This window comes from Vipera ursinii (genome assembly GCF_947247035.1).
Source record: "Vipera ursinii genome assembly, chromosome: 3".
In the NCBI taxonomy this organism is placed as follows: Eukaryota; Metazoa; Chordata; class Lepidosauria; order Squamata; family Viperidae; genus Vipera; species Vipera ursinii.
The window spans coordinates 200,376,056-200,393,204 of NC_139516.1; the positions used below are offsets into that span (position 1 = coordinate 200,376,056).

The following is a 17,149-nucleotide window of genomic DNA, read 5'->3' on the forward strand; positions in this document are numbered from 1 at the left end:
TTATAAACCCAAATTCCACCAAAGCAAGAGCTTTGTCCAAAAATTTGCACTTGCGGCAACTATGCCTCCTTAAAGCCATTATATTTGGGATAAGAAGACAGCTTAATTTATTTGTCTATTCCAGCAAAGCAAAACAAAGCAAAGCAAAGCAAACAGAATCTTTGGTACTTAAGCTTGTGTCATGCATAACATAATGCATTTCCTCCAGGAATAAACTTAATAAAAAGCAGCATATATGAAGTTAAAATCATTATACCCAATTATCTTAATAATAACCTATTCCTAGATAGTCATCACTACAGGAACCATCATCCTATGTGAAGAAACTCACTGGAAATGGCATGCTACAGAACTGTAAAGAAATGAAACGTAAGCATAAATCTCACATTAAAATTGTGTCTGGACCTCACTTTTTGAAGAATTCATAGACAAATTGTTATGGAAACCAGGACCATACAGGATGCATATGAAGCTAAAACCCAGGGCAGATTTTTGACTTGTTTCTAGCAGAAGGCAGATTATACACAACACAAAGAGGTTCTCAATGGCAACTGCAAAATATTAGGGATAAAAATTAAAACATTACTTAGGAAGAAATTAGCAGAAACTCAAACAAGCAAAAATACCGTGGAAAAATTAGCGTTTGAGGAACTGCAGTAAGAGAATCTTCCCTTTTTTCTTTTGTAGTTTTCAGTATTTTGGAATGGGCTTGTTGCTCATATTATGTCATTACCATTACCCACAAGTGGAATCTATTTATAAGAAAGAGGGTTACAAATTTAAATAAACCACAAAAGGTCCTCGATGTATGTATGATTAGTCACTAAGCAACTATTCAATGTTTTGACTGATTTACTTTGGGGCTACTTATGACCCAGATTCAATGTTCCAATAGATCAGGGGTGTCAAACTCAATTTCATTGAGGGCCGCATCAGCATTGCGGTTGCCCTCAGGGGGCCGGGTGGGTATGGCCAGGGTGGGCGTGGCCTACTGGGTGGGCGTGGCTAGAGTGTGTATGGCCTACTGGGTGGGCATGGCCAGCTCTACATCGTTCGCATCAAGGGTTCCTATGGGGGCCTGGGCAGGAGTGGGACAGATCTGAGGGTCTCTGAGAAGAAGGAGGGTCTCTGGGCCAAGGCAGTGGGGGCCGTTCCCTCATTGTTTCCAGGATGGCTTCATGGGCCACATGAAACCACTTCGCGGGCCGGATCCGGCCCCCGGGCCTTGTGTTTGACATGTCTGCAATAGATGATGGGTGGTCATGTGACCAAACACTGGGCACTCTGCAACACAGCCACAATTACAGATATTTCCAGCATCATGTGCCTACATTTTACAACAGTTTTGCTAAATACTGGCACTTACTTCCGGTTTTGAGCAAGGCTGTCCCCATTATGAACCATTGGTTCACTTAACTATGGGGATAAAAAGTTGTGACCCACCCATTTCATGACTGTCACAATTTACAACCGTGATGGGCAGGTTCCTTTACAGTTGTAAATCAAGGACTGCCTATATACGAAAATGCAAAGCGAAGCTCGATTTATCAGATGAATGCAAAGGAGGTACGGCTATTATTCAAGAAAGTCTTCAAATCAAATCAAATCAAAAAGCAGATGGGATGCACATAATTTACTTGATGGCATCATCAACACAAGGAAGCAAGCTGATGCAAATAATATAATTTGTGTAATCGGCGGAATGATGCTGTTTTGCCCATGACATAAATTGCAGAGGACATTTAATCTGTAGCATGTGATCGGTTACATCAAATTCTGGTAAAATAGTTTTATAGTATGCACAACTTGACTTGGCTAATTTTTCCTCAGTGTACCTATCCACAACCCAAAAAACACTGAAGTACACATACATCATACATAGTATAAGTTACATACATGTCACTTACTAGATGATAGCATGTAGCTAACACTGAATGACCTCTAAAAGCTAAGCAAGGTGGACCTGATTGTTACTTGAATGGGAGACCAACAGGAGAGATCAACGTGATCATGTGACAGACAACACTGTTTTTACAAGAAAAACAGACAAATATGTTACATCACTGAAATCTTGAAATGTGCTGCTGGTAATATGCATGAAATATGCAGCAATTACTGTGCAATGTAACAATGGGGCACATCATCCTATTAAGCCAGATATGTTTTAACTGTAATTGCTGGCTAAGCACAACCAGCTTGGTTATGTCATACTAAGCCCTAAGCCAATTTTTAAACCACAGAAATTGGGTTCTCTTATCACGTTAAGTGAAAATCAAAGAATGTTACAGCTGAGTCAGAAGTAACAGGCACAAAATGACGGCTGTTTTTTATCAGCTTAAACTGAGAACTTTTTCTAGGAAGAAATATTCTTGTCTCTGAAAGAAAATGGCCACAGTTATTCTTGCCCTTCTTTTTAACAGGCTAGGTCAGGGGTGTCAAACTGCCAGCCCGCGGACAGGGTGCGTGTCATGCCAAAACCGCGCCAACCCCATTGCCGGCAATGGAAAAACAGTCGCAATATGTCGCGACACGTCAGGTGACGTTGCGAGTTTGACACCCCTGGGCTACGTAAAACTTGAACCTAATTTGACACTCCCAGAATTAGTATCAATTGTGTATTATTTACATTTCCAGAAAAAGCATATTTACATATTTGAAAGGAGAATCTATGACAGTGATGGCGAACCTTTTATAGACCGAGTGCCCAAACTGCAACCCAAAACCCACTTATATATTGTCAGGTGTCAGGTGGGTGTGGCCCATTGAGTGGGCATGGCCCACTGGGTGGGCGTGGCCATAGTGGTAACGGCAGACTGGGTGGGACGAAAAAGTTCAATCAATCAATTCCAAGTTTGCAAGATCTTTTTTCCTGTGAGTTGAAATTGATTGATTGATTGAACTTTTTTTTTTTTGCACATGGCGGTGGAGGCCTAAAGCGAAAAGGTTTTATAAAACCCAGCTGAAGGCCTAGGACTGGGGCGATGGCGCGAGTGCCCACAGAGAGGGCTCTGCGTGCCACCTGTGGCACGCGTGCCATAGGTTTGCCACCACAGATCTATGAGATGCAGCCTTTGAAAATACATTTTAGATTGCTGATCTGCGAAGGCCACCCACTTCCAAAGGGGCAAACAAACCAGTGGTGGCGCTAAATAGTAGTTATATCAACCTTAGAAAGAATGTTGTAAAACAAACGTAACACATGGATTTGAAATATAGCACCTTAAGATAAACAAAAGGTCACGCTTTGTTAATTAGCAAAGGAATGCATCAAGGGTCTGCCACAACCTTTTCTTGATGATGAAGACACTCAAAATCCTTCATTCGTATTTGCCCAATGGGTACAACCTTCCACATTTATGGCAAGGCATCTTCCGGAATTCCTAGCCAGTATGAAAGTTTGGGACGTGTAGTCTCAAAAGATCTGCAAGGCACTAGAAGGACTGGAGAAAACCACCCTACCCACAATAAAAGCCAAATGACAGGACTGCAATGAATAGGCATTTCCAGTGGATCTCATATTGGATGGGATCAATTAAGTAGTGCTGGTGAGTCAGCTTCAAATGCACTTACCCTCTGAGAGGTGCATTACGTACATCCTTTCCCATTTTGAAACATAAGCAGATAAACCTAAAAATAATACTATACGAAAAGCCTGTAGCTAAAGTTCTGGCAAGTAGCTACAGGAGCTTTTAGGTAGGTAGGTAGGTAGGTAGGTAGGGAGGGAGGGAGGGAGGGAGGGAGGGAGGGAGGGAGGAAGGAAGGAAGGAAGGAAGGAAGGAAGGAAGGAAGGAAGGAAGGAAGGCAGTGCCTCAAACACGTAATGCAACATTAGGTTATTCTTAACCTTAAGTCTTTCCAAGAGATTTTACCATAAAATGTGGTGCTGGCTACCAAGTTGATTTACTTTTGTTGTCGTTAGTTGGGAAGTTGTGTCCGACCCATCGTGACCCGATGGACAACGTTCCTCCAGGCCTTCCTGTCCTCTACCATCTGCTGGAGTCCATTTAGGCTCACGCCTACTGCTTCAGTGACTCCATTCAGCCACCTCATTCTCCGTCATCCCCTTCTTCTCTTGCCCTCAACCTTTCCCAGCATTAGGCTCTTCTCCAGTGAGTCCTTCCTTCTCATTAGGTGGCCAAAGTATTTGAGTTTTAGCTTCAGGATCTGGCCTTCTAAAGAGCAGTCAGGGTTGATCTCCTCTAGGACTGACCAGTTTGACTGCCTTGCAGTCCAAGGGACTCCCAGGAGTCTTCTCCAGCACCATAGTTCAAAGGCCTCAATTCTTATGGTCCAACTTTCACAGCCATACATTGCAACTGGGAAGACCATAGCCTTGACTATACGTGATTTACTTTAAAAAAGTAAAATTCTTGGAAGTCAGTGGGATCTGCTGGGAGACTAGTAGGCCTTCCTGTGTAGTTGGTTGGTCACGGTGAGAGCAGACTGCTGGATTAGATGGGCAGGAGGTCCAATCCAGCAGAGCATTGCTTACTTTCTCATATGCGAGATTGCCTTTCCCTTCCTCTAAAATCTGGGGAAATCTTACAGTTGTTAAGTTAGTAACACGGCTGTTAAGTGAATCTGGCTTCCCCATCGACTTTGGTCGTCAAAAGGTCACAAAAGGTGACCGCATGACCCCAGGACACTGCAACTGTAAATGTGAGTCAGTTGCCAAGTGTTTGAATTTTGGGTCACAAGTATGAAAAATGGTCATGAGTCATTTTTTTCAGTACCGTTGTTAACTCCGAACAGTCACTAAATGAACTGTTGTAAGTCGAGGACTACCTGTATAGGGCTCTTGGACCAGGGTCATCTCAACAGCGGTCCACATCATGGCCCTCTATGGAATAAACTGCCCCACATAACAATATTTGCCTTCTTCTAGAGTTTCTGGAAAGAGGTAAGACTTTGGCTGCGAGAAAGACTGTTTGACAGATCTTAGCTTTCCTTTCTGATCCATTTCTGCTGATTAGCACTACTGTAATATATTTCATCTCTATTTATGCACTACATGGAGCCTACTACAATAGAATGACACAGAAATACTAGGAATAAATACATATATCCTAGGGAGAATTAGAACGGGAATAGGAGTAGCATACCTCTCAGGGACCTCTAGTTACCAACCCCACCCTTAAACCCCCTCCTCCAAACACTGGGGTGGCATCTCGGCCCCATCTCCTCCCATGAAGCACCATAAGGCTTTTCTATAGACCCGTGGTGGTGAACCTACGGCACGCGTGCCACAGGTGGCACGCAGAGCCCTCTCTGTGGGCACGCACACCGTCGTCCCAGACCTAGGCCTTCAGCTGGGTTTTATAAACCCTTTTCGCTTTAGGCCTCCGCCGCTGTGTGCAAAAGAAAAAAAAGAATCAATCAATCATTTTCAACTTCTTGTAGGGAAAAAAAAGATCTCGCAAAGTTGGAATTGATTGAACTTTTTAGTCCCGCCCAGTCTGCCGTTACCACTGCAGCCACGCCCACCCAATGGGCCACGCCCACCCAATGGGCCACGCCCACCCAGCACCCGACAATACGTAAGTGGGTTTTGGGTTGCAGTTTGGGCACTCAGTCTCTAAAAGGTTCACCATCACTGCTATAGACCTCCAGCAGCTGGAAAATCTGCATTATAGTTTTAAATTACGGTTACGTTCTCTGCTTTACCGATGCGCCCCTGTCCGTCTGCCGCCTTCTCACCCGTTATCTGCTTCTTTCCAAAATCAGATTTGAAGCCTTCCTCTTCTGGACCTTTTGCCTGCTTGCCTCTCTACCTCTGTCTTATTAAGGCAGCACAATCTATCACAGCTACAAGTTTCATCACTGTCACAACATTTTCCCCCTCAGGGAAGAACTCTTTTTTTTTTTTTTTTGCTGTGATGAACTATGAAACAGAGGGAAACTGCAGTGTAGGCTCTAAAAATATGAAGCCGCTGGGTGAGATCATTCGTGGTTTTGGGGTGGGGTATCATCAGTACGCTGATGATGCCCAGCTTTTTATTTCCACCCCAGATCAACCCAGTGATGCCCTCGACGTGATGTCCCGTTGCCTGGAGGCAGTGAGGGTCTGGATGGTGAGGAACAGGCTTTGTCTAAATCCCGACAAGACCGAGTGGCTGTGCATACCGGCATCTCGGGTTGTCCACTCTATTCCATCTTTATCTATAGGGGGTGAGGTGTTACCCCCCGTAGATAGGGCTCACAACTTGGGTGTCCTCCTTGATTCACAGCTCAGTTTAGAAGACCATATAGGAGCTGTGACCGGGGGGGGGAGGCTTTTGCCCAGGTTCGCCTGGTGCGCCAGTTGCGGCCCTATTTGGACCGAGATGCCCTACGCACAGTCACTCATGCACTCGTGACCTCTTGGATAGACTACTGCAACGTTCTCTACATGGGGCTGCCCTTGAATACCACTCGGAGGCTCCAGCTAGTGCAGAATGCGGCCGCGTGAGTTGTGATGGGGGTCTCCCGATACTCCCATGTAACACCTCTACTCCGCGAGCTGCATTGGCTTCCAGTTGTCTTCCTGGTGAGATTCAAAGTGCTGGTGATGACCTATAAAGCCCTAAATGGCATGGGTCCGGGTTATTTACGGGAGCACCTTTTGCCAGCGTTAACTTCCCATCGTCCTGTGCGCTCCCACAGAGAGGGCCTCCTGAGGGTGCCGTCGGTCAGGGAATGTCGACTGGCGGCCCCCAGGGGGAGAGCATTCTCTGTAGGCGCGCCTGCCCTCTGGAATCAACTCCCTGTTGAGCTCCGGATGGCTCCCGACCTTCGCTCTTTTCGCCGCGACCTGAAGACTTGGCTATTTGAACTTGCCGGCCTGGACTGAGGGACTGGGATTTTAGATTTTAAATTTTAAATTTTAGAACGTGTTTTATTGTTGAGAGCCTTGGTGGAGCAGTGGGCTAATGCCTCCTTAAGTAACACCAGCTGCCTGCAATTAGTGCAGGTTCGCATCACACCAGGCTCAAGGTTGACTCAGCCTTCCATCCTTCCGAGGTAGGTAAAATGAGGACCCAGATTGTTGGGGGCAATTAAGCTGACTTTGTAATAATGCCGCTTGGGTGTGTGTGTGAAAGCCCTAATAAGCAGGCATATACATAGAATGAAGGCTACTGCTAAGCTTGTAAGCCGCCCTGAGTCTTCGGAGAAGGGCGGGATATAAATGTAATAAAATAATAAATAAATACTTGGTTTAATTTATTTTAATTTTTGTATATTATGTGTTGTATATAGTGTTTTAATTGCCCTGTACACCGCCCCGAGTCCTTCGGGAGAGGGGCGGTATATAAATCCAGATAATAAATAAATAAATAATAAAAAGAGGCACATCAAAACGACAACATTCCTATTGCTGAAAAAATAGCTCCACCCACATTGTAGCTCCCAGAAACAAAGTCCTGAGTGGCCCTTGGCCATAAAAATGTCTTTGTGCATTGGCGACAGAAACCAACATCTAAAAATTGTGTCCTGCACAAGTTCCTTCACAGCTTTATGCATTTCAAGGCATGCCTGGTCCCTGATTCTTCGAAAGACTATGGCAAATGAATCACGTTCGTTTCTATTCCTTTCTTCTCCAGACATTTTGCTTAGCAAGAATACTGTGGAGAAGACCTGAGGAGCTGCATTTTCCCACAATTTCCACAGCAGTACGGGCAAATTCTGAATACAAATATATATATGCTTCCACATGCTTCTCCCAGAAGAAGGAAGCTGAAGCCAGCAGCCTGAGGATGACGGATGGGATTCCGTCAAAACGTCGCTCCTACACCTTCAATTCTACCAAAAATTGTCAAAACGTCGCTCCTACACCTTCAATTCTACCAAAGAGATATATATATATATATATATATATATATATATATATATATATATATATATATATATATATATATATATATATATATATATATATATATATATATATATATATATATTCAGGATATGGATCCTTGGTTTTTCGGGTTTTTCCCCGCGTAGAATTAAAGGTGTAGGCGCAACGTTTCGACGGAATCCCATCCGTCATCATCAGGCTTCTGCTTCCTTCTTCTGGGAGAAGCATGTGGCTGTTTGTTCCTCTTTTTTAAACTGCCAGAGGGGGTGTGTTCTGTGGAGGTGTGCTCTGATTGGGTAGGGGACCAAGTGTGTTCTGATTGGGTGGGAGTGTGTTTTGAATGGTGGGTGTGTTCTGATTGGGTGGGGGTGTGTTCTGAGTGGATGGGCTGGTCTCAGCTGCCAGCTCCAGACCTGAGCTGGTGAGTTGTGCTGCTTTTGTTCGGCTTCGTGTTTGTGGTGGTGCCATGTTTTTATAGTGGGTGTCAGTTTGTTTATTGTGTGGTTTGGAGGGGTTTAAAGTGGCTGATGTTGCAGCTGTTGCAGCTGTAGTTAGGTTTCTGTTTTGTGGTTGTGTGTCTTTATCGTTGTGGGTTCGGATTTGCTTTTTGAATGGTTGTGTGGTGGTGATGTCATGTGATGTTATCATGAGTTTGGGTCTGGTATCATTCTTGGTGGTTGGGCTTCGTCTGTCAATCAAGGCGGGTTTCCAAATGGCTGGTAGACGAGAGGTATCATCTCGTTTATTCATGCTGTGGGGGCGTTTTTCTATCTCAATGGCTTCTCTGATTATTCTGTTGTTAAAATGTTCAATTTTGGCGATAGTTTTGGTTTTTTTAAAATCAATTTCATGTCCCGTGGCTTCAAAGTGTTGGACCAGGGATGAAGTTTGTTCTCCTTTTCTGAGTGAGTTTTTGTGCTCTTCAATGCGTGCACTTATTCTTCTGTTGGTTTGTCCGATGTATGTGGTGGGGCAGGTGGTGCATGGGATTTCGTATACTCCTTGGTTTTCTAACCCAATTATGTCCTTGGGGTTTCTTAGGATGGTGGATATTTTTCTGTCTGTGTAGAATGCTGTTTTGATGTTGTGTTTTTGGAGGACCTTGCTGATTCTGTCTGTGGTCCCTTTTAAGTATGGGAGGAGGGCTTTGCCATTTTCTTGTTCTCTGTCTTGGGTTTTTGTGGGTGTCTCTCTTCGGATTAAGTTGGTAATCGTGTTTCTTTGGAATCCATTGGCTGTTAGTACATTAGTGAGAGTGTGTAGTTCGGTTTTTAGGTGTTGTTCGTCAGCTAGGTGTTTTGTTCTGGAGATGAGTGTCTTGGCTACGGAGTTGATCTGTGCTGGGTGGTGGTGTGAGAGTGCGTTCAGATAGCGGTTTGTGTGTGTTTTTTTATGGTAGATAGTGTGTCCTAGGGAGCCGTTGGATTTCTTGTAGACTAAGACATCAAGGAAGGGAAGTTGATTGTTAGCTTCTGTTTCCATGGTGAATTGTATTTTGGGGTGTAGGCTATTGAGGTGTATGAGGAAGTCATCCAGTTTTTCTTTGTCGTGTGGCCAGATTACGAAGGTGTCATCTACGTATCTGAGCCAGAGTTTGGGTTTGTGGTTGGATTTTTCTAGAGCGAGGGTTTCAATAGAAAAATCCAACCACAAACCCAAACTCTGGCTCAGATACGTAGATGACACCTTCGTAATCTGGCCACACGGCAAAGAAAAACTGGATGACTTCCTCATACACCTCAATAGCCTACACCCCAAAATACAATTCACCATGGAAACAGAAGCTAACAATCAACTTCCCTTCCTTGATGTCTTAGTCTACAAGAAATCCAACGGCTCCCTAGGACACACTATCTACCATAAAAAAACACACACAAACCGCTATCTGAACGCACTCTCACACCACCACCCAGCACAGATCAACTCCGTAGCCAAGACACTCATCTCCAGAACAAAACACCTAGCTGACGAACAACACCTAAAAACCGAACTACACACTCTCACTAATGTACTAACAGCCAATGGATTCCAAAGAAACACGATTACCAACTTAATCCGAAGAGAGACACCCACAAAAACCCAAGACAGAGAACAAGAAAATGGCAAAGCCCTCCTCCCATACTTAAAAGGGACCACAGACAGAATCAGCAAGGTCCTCCAAAAACACAACATCAAAACAGCATTCTACACAGACAGAAAAATATCCACCATCCTAAGAAACCCCAAGGACATAATTGGGTTAGAAAACCAAGGAGTATACGAAATCCCATGCACCACCTGCCCCACCACATACATCGGACAAACCAACAGAAGAATAAGTGCACGCATTGAAGAGCACAAAAACTCACTCAGAAAAGGAGAACAAACTTCATCCCTGGTCCAACACTTTGAAGCCACGGGACATGAAATTGATTTTAAAAAAACCAAAACTATCGCCAAAATTGAACATTTTAACAACAGAATAATCAGAGAAGCCATTGAGATAGAAAAACGCCCCCACAGCATGAATAAACGAGATGATACCTCTCGTCTACCAGCCATTTGGAAACCCGCCTTGATTGACAGACGAAGCCCAACCACCAAGAATGATACCAGACCCAAACTCATGATAACATCACATGACATCACCACCACACAACCATTCAAAAAGCAAATCCGAACCCACAACGATAAAGACACACAACCACAAAACAGAAACCTAACTACAGCTGCAACAGCTGCAACATCAGCCACTTTAAACCCCTCCAAACCACACAATAAACAAACTGACACCCACTATAAAAACATGGCACCACCACAAACACGAAGCCGAACAAAAGCAGCACAACTCACCAGCTCAGGTCTGGAGCTGGCAGCTGAGACCAGCCCATCCACTCAGAACACACCCCCACCCAATCAGAACACACCCACCATTCAAAACACACTCCCACCCAATCAGAACACACTTGGTCCCCTACCCAATCAGAGCACACCTCCACAGAACACACCCCCTCTGGCAGTTTAAAAAAGAGGAACAAACAGCCACATGCTTCTCCCAGAAGAAGGAAGCAGAAGCCTGATGATGACGGATGGGATTCCGTCGAAACGTTGCGCCTACACCTTTAATTCTACGCGGGGAAAAACCCGAAAAACCAAGGATCCACATACAGGCACCCGCGAAAACCTCAGAAAACAAATATTCAGGATATATATCTACACTGCGCCTCGTTTAACAGATTGGTGGCTTTCCTCCCAACTCTTTCGAAAAATCAAGACTCAAGACTTCATCTGCCCCAATAAATTTCTCTTCCAATAAACTGAAGCAGCCCTTTTGTTTCAAGCCACAATAGCTTATTCAGATGGCCAATGAAACCACACGCCTGTTATTCACACCAAACAAGTTTCAGTGACAGGTTTCTGGCTTATATTCTTTCAAGCCAGTGCCACATATTCACGCTCGGGGAGGGAAAACTGAATATTCACAGATGTCTTAACAGATACGCCATTGGTTCCAATAGCCAAATTTAAAAAAAAAACCAGAAGGGTGAGACAGCACCTACAGGTTTGGCAGACCACGTACACACTGAGGTAAAAAAAAAAAAAGAAAGACACATCTGCTTACCACGTGTATTGGTTGCCATGTCTGCTACTTTCTGAAAGGCATCCAGGAAGGCAGCTGCGGCTACAACCGTCGTCCTAGAATACAAACAGACCAGAGTAATATTAGAAACAGATTGTTGCAGTCTATTTGGGTCACTACGCAAGAAAAAGAAAAATACTATTCGACGGTAAAAAGGCAGCTTGTATGTGGAACAAAGAAATGGCAATGATCTTCTCAATCTCATTTCCCCCCTTATTTGCTCTTCAAAGGGACAATAAGTAATAGTGGAAAGTACAGGTAGTCAGTCCTTTTCTTCGAACAGTCCGTTTCGTGACCATTGGAAGTTACAACGGCACTGAAAAAAATGAACTTACGAACATTTTTCACATTTATGATCGTTGCAGCATCCCCCTGGTCATCTGACTTACACTCGGATGCTCGACAAATGGTTCGTGACAGTTGCAGGATCCCAGGGTCCTGTGATCCATTTTTGAAAAAACAAAGCCAGATTCACTTAAGAACTGAGTTACTAATTTAACAACTGCAGTGATTCACAACAAACAGGGCAGTCATAAAACAGGGCAAAACTCACTGAGCAAATTTCTCACTTCGCAACATAAATTTTGGGTTCAATTGTGGTCGTGAGTCAAGGACTACCTGTATTTCTTTAATCTCTAAAACTTTGCCGTAAGAGATACAGTAGTAAAGGGAGTCCTCCAGTTATGGCCATTTGTTAATGACAGTTCAAAGTTACAATAGTCTTGGAAAAAGTGACATACAATCCGTCCTCAATGTTGTGATGTGTCGCATATACCCCACACAGTCACATGATCACAATTCAGGAACTTGGCAATTAGCTCACTTTTATGACAGCCAGAACATAGAATAATAGGATTGGAAGGGACCTTGGAGGTCTTCTAGTCCAGGGGTCCCCAACCCCCAGTCCGTGGACCGGTACCAGGCCGCGGCATGCCAGCAACCAGTCTGCACAAACAAGCAAAGCCCCATCTGTGGGATGCAGGCAACACACAAAACCACGCCCCCTCTGGTCCACGGAAAAACCTCTCTCCACGGAACCGGTCCCTGGTGCCCCAAAGGTTGGGGACCTCTGTTCTAGTCCAAACCCCTGTTCAAATAGGAAAACCCTATACATAGACACACATGCACACACACACACAGTGACTTTCAGTCACATGATTTGCGACCTTCCCAGCAGTCTTTTGACAAGCGAAGTCAATTGGGAAAGTCAGATTCATTTAATGACTGATTCTCATAATGACTGCAGTAAAAATGATTATAAAATCAGAGCCAGTCATAGGATGCTTCATTTAACAACCACACTGCTTAGCGACTGACATTCCAGTCCAAATTGTAATTGTAAGTCAAGGACTACCTGTATAATTAAAAAAGAATAGACCAGATGCTCAAAAGTGCAAACTTTATTGACTGGGTTTGCACATTACACTGAAGTATGTGATTCATTTGCTTTTGACTTACTCTGCTATGCAAACCCCACTGGTGCACTTAGTGAAACACGCTTCATAGCTTAGTATTATAAACCTATCTAGCTATATGGGATTTATTCAACAAGCTAAGTTTTAAGTGGTAGCTCAGCAAAACCTACGGGGATTTACAAAGGCAGTCTATGCTCACTGGGGCCCAGTGTGTTATGACAACCCAACCTTTCTGGTTTATAAGCCATAGCTGGCACTCAGCATTGTGTAAACTCTGCCTACTGAGGCTAATTTAGTATATCATGGCTTAGTGTAGTTATCCCATCCAAAGATGAGCTGGATATAATATTTTTAACCGTAGGAAATATGTCATTGCCAGGGATTAGTCGAGACTTGATCTTGACATTCCAAAGAGAATGCCATAAAATCATGGGTTTAAATGATTAAAAACTAGAATGCTAACAGCAAATGCCATGACCCAAAAGGCTCTCCTTTGCTCAATGTGCCCCACTGGAAGTTAGATAATCATCAGTTGAAGATGCTTACCTGGAGTGGCCTGGACTATTAATGTCCTAAATGGCCCCTTCCAACTCTATCAATCTAAGATTCATAAGACTGTTTCCCTTCTGGAAACAAAAATATTCTGTATTCAGGGTACATCTTTGCCTTATCAAATCTTGCTACTACATAAAAGATGTACTATTGTCTTATTTTAGATAACAGCAAGGTAAACAGAAACATACAAATATCTATCTGTTTCAATCAAACAAGTGGCAGACACCTGACCTACAAGGATTTGGGAGCAGATCAATCCAAAAGACTATTTAGAACATCGCCCAATAGGGCTGGAAGGGAGATTGGAGGCCTTCCATCCAATCCCCTGCCATGGCAAGAGACCCTATACAATCCTAGAAAAATAATTGTCCAGTCTCTTCTTGAAAAGCTCCAGTGATGGAGCACCCAGAACGTCTGGAGTCAACAGATTAATTGTTCTCACTGTTAGCAAACTCCTCCTCGGTTCTAGGTTGGAGTGCTCTTTAATGATGTCTATGGAGATTCTCAGTCTTCCAGGCATAGTTATCCCAAAAATGCTTTTTCATGAGGCAACTGGACTTCCTTGGTTTGTTGTTGTTGTTTTTTAAAAAAGACATTTCATTTCTCATCCAAGAAGCTTCTTCAGCTCTGACTGAATGGTGAGGAATGGAAGGATTTATACTCCTTGCAGGAATCTAGTATAAACCCTTCCATTCCCCACCATCCAGTCAAGAGTTGAAGAAGCTTCTTGGATGAGAAATGAAATGTCTTTTTGCCTCCTGGAAAAGCACCTTCGGGATCTCTTTGATGAGCTTATATTTTACAAATGGAAATTTTACATTTACACTGAGTTTACCCAGGCTTGTCTCATGAGTCAGTTGCAGAACATTTCACCTTTGTAAGAGGGTTACATCTTAGATGACCAATCTGGCAGATCAAGCAATCTTTTTGGTCAAGAAGCTTCATATTCTGTAAATGAGCTGGGGGAGGAGCTTCTTTTCATTTAAGTTAGAGCACTTTAGATGTCCTCTACAACTTCCCGAGGCAACACAATATTGAATATCACGAGGAACATCGAAATGCAAAATAAATCCTAGAGAACCACCCATCATGAAAACAGTCCAACAAAACTCCTTCTGGAATAGATGGAAATCAGAAGGGAAACAGGATATCCATAAAACCTCTGAATCATGCATCTGTCCAAGGAAGCCTGTGTCAAAGTACATGTTGATGTATTACAATGATGCTAGTGAGCAGGAAAAGTAAGTCATCACTGACATGTCCCGAGTTAAGTATTTTAAGATGGTTTTAACAATCTTAACTCAGGCTGTGTTCAGTTTGTGATAAGTCATAGCATATGGAAACTGTGATAAGTCATAGCATATGGTCTGGCCTGATGGGGGAATATGGGTTTTTAAATTGATTTTTAGTATTTATTATTGTTGTTTTAACTGGGCACTGGTTTAATTTCCTTTTAACTTTTGTATTGTTATTTATATATGCCCTGTGAACCGCCCTGAGTCCCTAGGGAGAAGGGCGGTATAGAAATCTAATAAAACTAAAACTAAACTAAACTAAACTCACAGTGGCCTGCTTCAGATGTAAAATTAGGATTCAGCAGATTACTAGGCGGGGTTAAAAACAAAACTAAACTAGCCTCTCCCAAAATGGATACAAAATAGTGACATATACAGATAGTCCTCGACTTACAAGTTTGCTTACTGACTGTTCGAAATTACAACGGCACTGCAAAAAGTGACTTATGACCATTTTTCACACTTATGACCACTGCAGCATCCCCATAGTCATGTGATGTGTCCCAGGGTCACATGATCCCCTTTTGTAGCAGCTACCCAGATTCTCTCTTGAATAAGACATAAAGGACACTCCCTAAATATAGTAGGCATTTGGTGAGTAAGTAGGTCTCTGTTCATCTTTAAAACTTAAAAACGCTGAACTATTTCTTCTCTTTGTCTTAAATTAATTGCATGTTCAAATATAAATTTTAAGGAATCTGGGGCATGACTTTGGGGAAGAATTAAAAAGAAAACGCACCCAGCAGGTGGAAGCAAAAAAGAAATCCAAAATCCTGAAATCAGTAAAAAAAAAACTAAAGATTTTACAGCTGCTAGCAAGCTTAACTTTGGTGCTATTTTAAGTGCCTTATCTCCAACTTGAGGAATAAAGGGAAGTTAACCAATATATGTCTGCTTTTCTCATTTTACAGCTTGGATCAGCTTCATGAGTGATAGTAAACCATGATTTTATTATGATGGTTTTTTTTTAAATGAACTAGAATAGGCAATTGCAAATAAAGAGAGTTACTTCAAGCATAACAAAACAGAGTTATGGTTCAGCTTATCTAACAGGTTGCAGAAGTACAGCAATAGGGATTCAAGAAGTAAAAAATGATTTTGTGATGCACAGGAAGCACCTGTTAGGTGCATCTTGAACAATGCTTCTACCTCGGGGACCACCTGCTGCCGGCATCAACTCCCCTCCGCCCTGTGCGTTCCCACAGAGAGGGCCTCCTCAGGGTGCCTCCGGTCAGAGAATGCCGGCTGGTGGCCCCCAGGGGGAGGGCCTTCTCTGTGGGCACCCCGGCTCTGTGGAATCAACTGCCGGTTGAGCTCCGGATGGCACCGGATCTCCGCTCCTTCCGGCGCGGGTTAAAGACTCACTTATTCGAACAAGCTGGCCTGGCCTGATGGGGAGTCAATTTAGGGTTTTAATTATTTGTATATTCCTATTGTTTTATTTTGGGCATTAATTTAATTCTTTTTTTAACTTTTGTATTTTTGTATTTTTATTATATGCCCTGTTCACCGCCCTGAGTCCTTCGGGAGAAGGGCGGTATAAAAATCCAATAAAACTAAACTAAACTAAACTAAAGCCAAGAATACATACTAAGCGGCCGACTTCTGGGCTTTGAGCCATTCGGAACCAGGATGTGGAAGTGGCGGGTGAGCGTGCATCCCCACTGGTGTGAGCAACGGGCAATTGTATCCATGCACACTCCTGCCGCTCGTGCAAATGGAGATGCACCTGTGTGCATGCCTGCTGCTCACTCCTCCCCCCCCCTTGCTGGTCCACAAGGTTGGGGAACTCTGTACTAAGCAGCTGTGCCAGTACAGAAACAGGAAGCTTCTGAAAGTTTTTTCAACAGGTGCGATGTGTGTGCCCCATGCACACACACACACATGCACACACACACACACACACAAAATCACACACACAAAATCACATTTTCTCTTTTGACCCTGGATCTTTGCTCAGGCCAAGAACACACTAACGTCAAACCTAACAAGCTCATGATAGCTCAGAATAGCAATAGCACTTAAGACTTATATACCACTTCAGAGTGCTTTATAGCACTCTCTAAGCAGTTTACAGTCAGCATATTTCCCCCAACCATCAATTATATGTGAACCCATGCCAGTAATGATTATACAATCCTGGATATAACCAGAGGATTCATAAAATTAGTGTGCTTCAATTGGTATCAAATCTTCCTTTAGCAAGAGGAAATTCTTGTGGCTTCATTTCTGTCACGGACTTTCATTTCAATTTTACAGGTTCCCCTTTACAACTTGTCACCACAGCAAACTACTGTAACTATACTACAAGTATACTAATCGCTATTTGCTTTCTTTTTTTCAGCAAAGAGCACACCCAAACCAAATAACTCTTTTCCAGTAAAAACCTCAGTTTTTGGTTTTTTTCTTTGAAAATGTTTCTCTTCTCATC

The 17,149-nt window shown here is 43.3% G+C and overlaps 1 protein-coding gene across 1 annotated transcript in view; it reads right to left on the reverse strand.

The window, feature by feature from the left end:
• The window catches only part of MTSS1 (MTSS I-BAR domain containing 1), a 155,585-nt gene that overhangs the window by 115,694 nt on the left and 22,742 nt on the right, over positions 1-17,149 (reverse strand). The window contains 1 exon segment of the mRNA XM_083357612.1: positions 11,436-11,509. Within this exon segment, the coding sequence (XP_083213738.1) occupies positions 11,436-11,509 (74 nt within the window).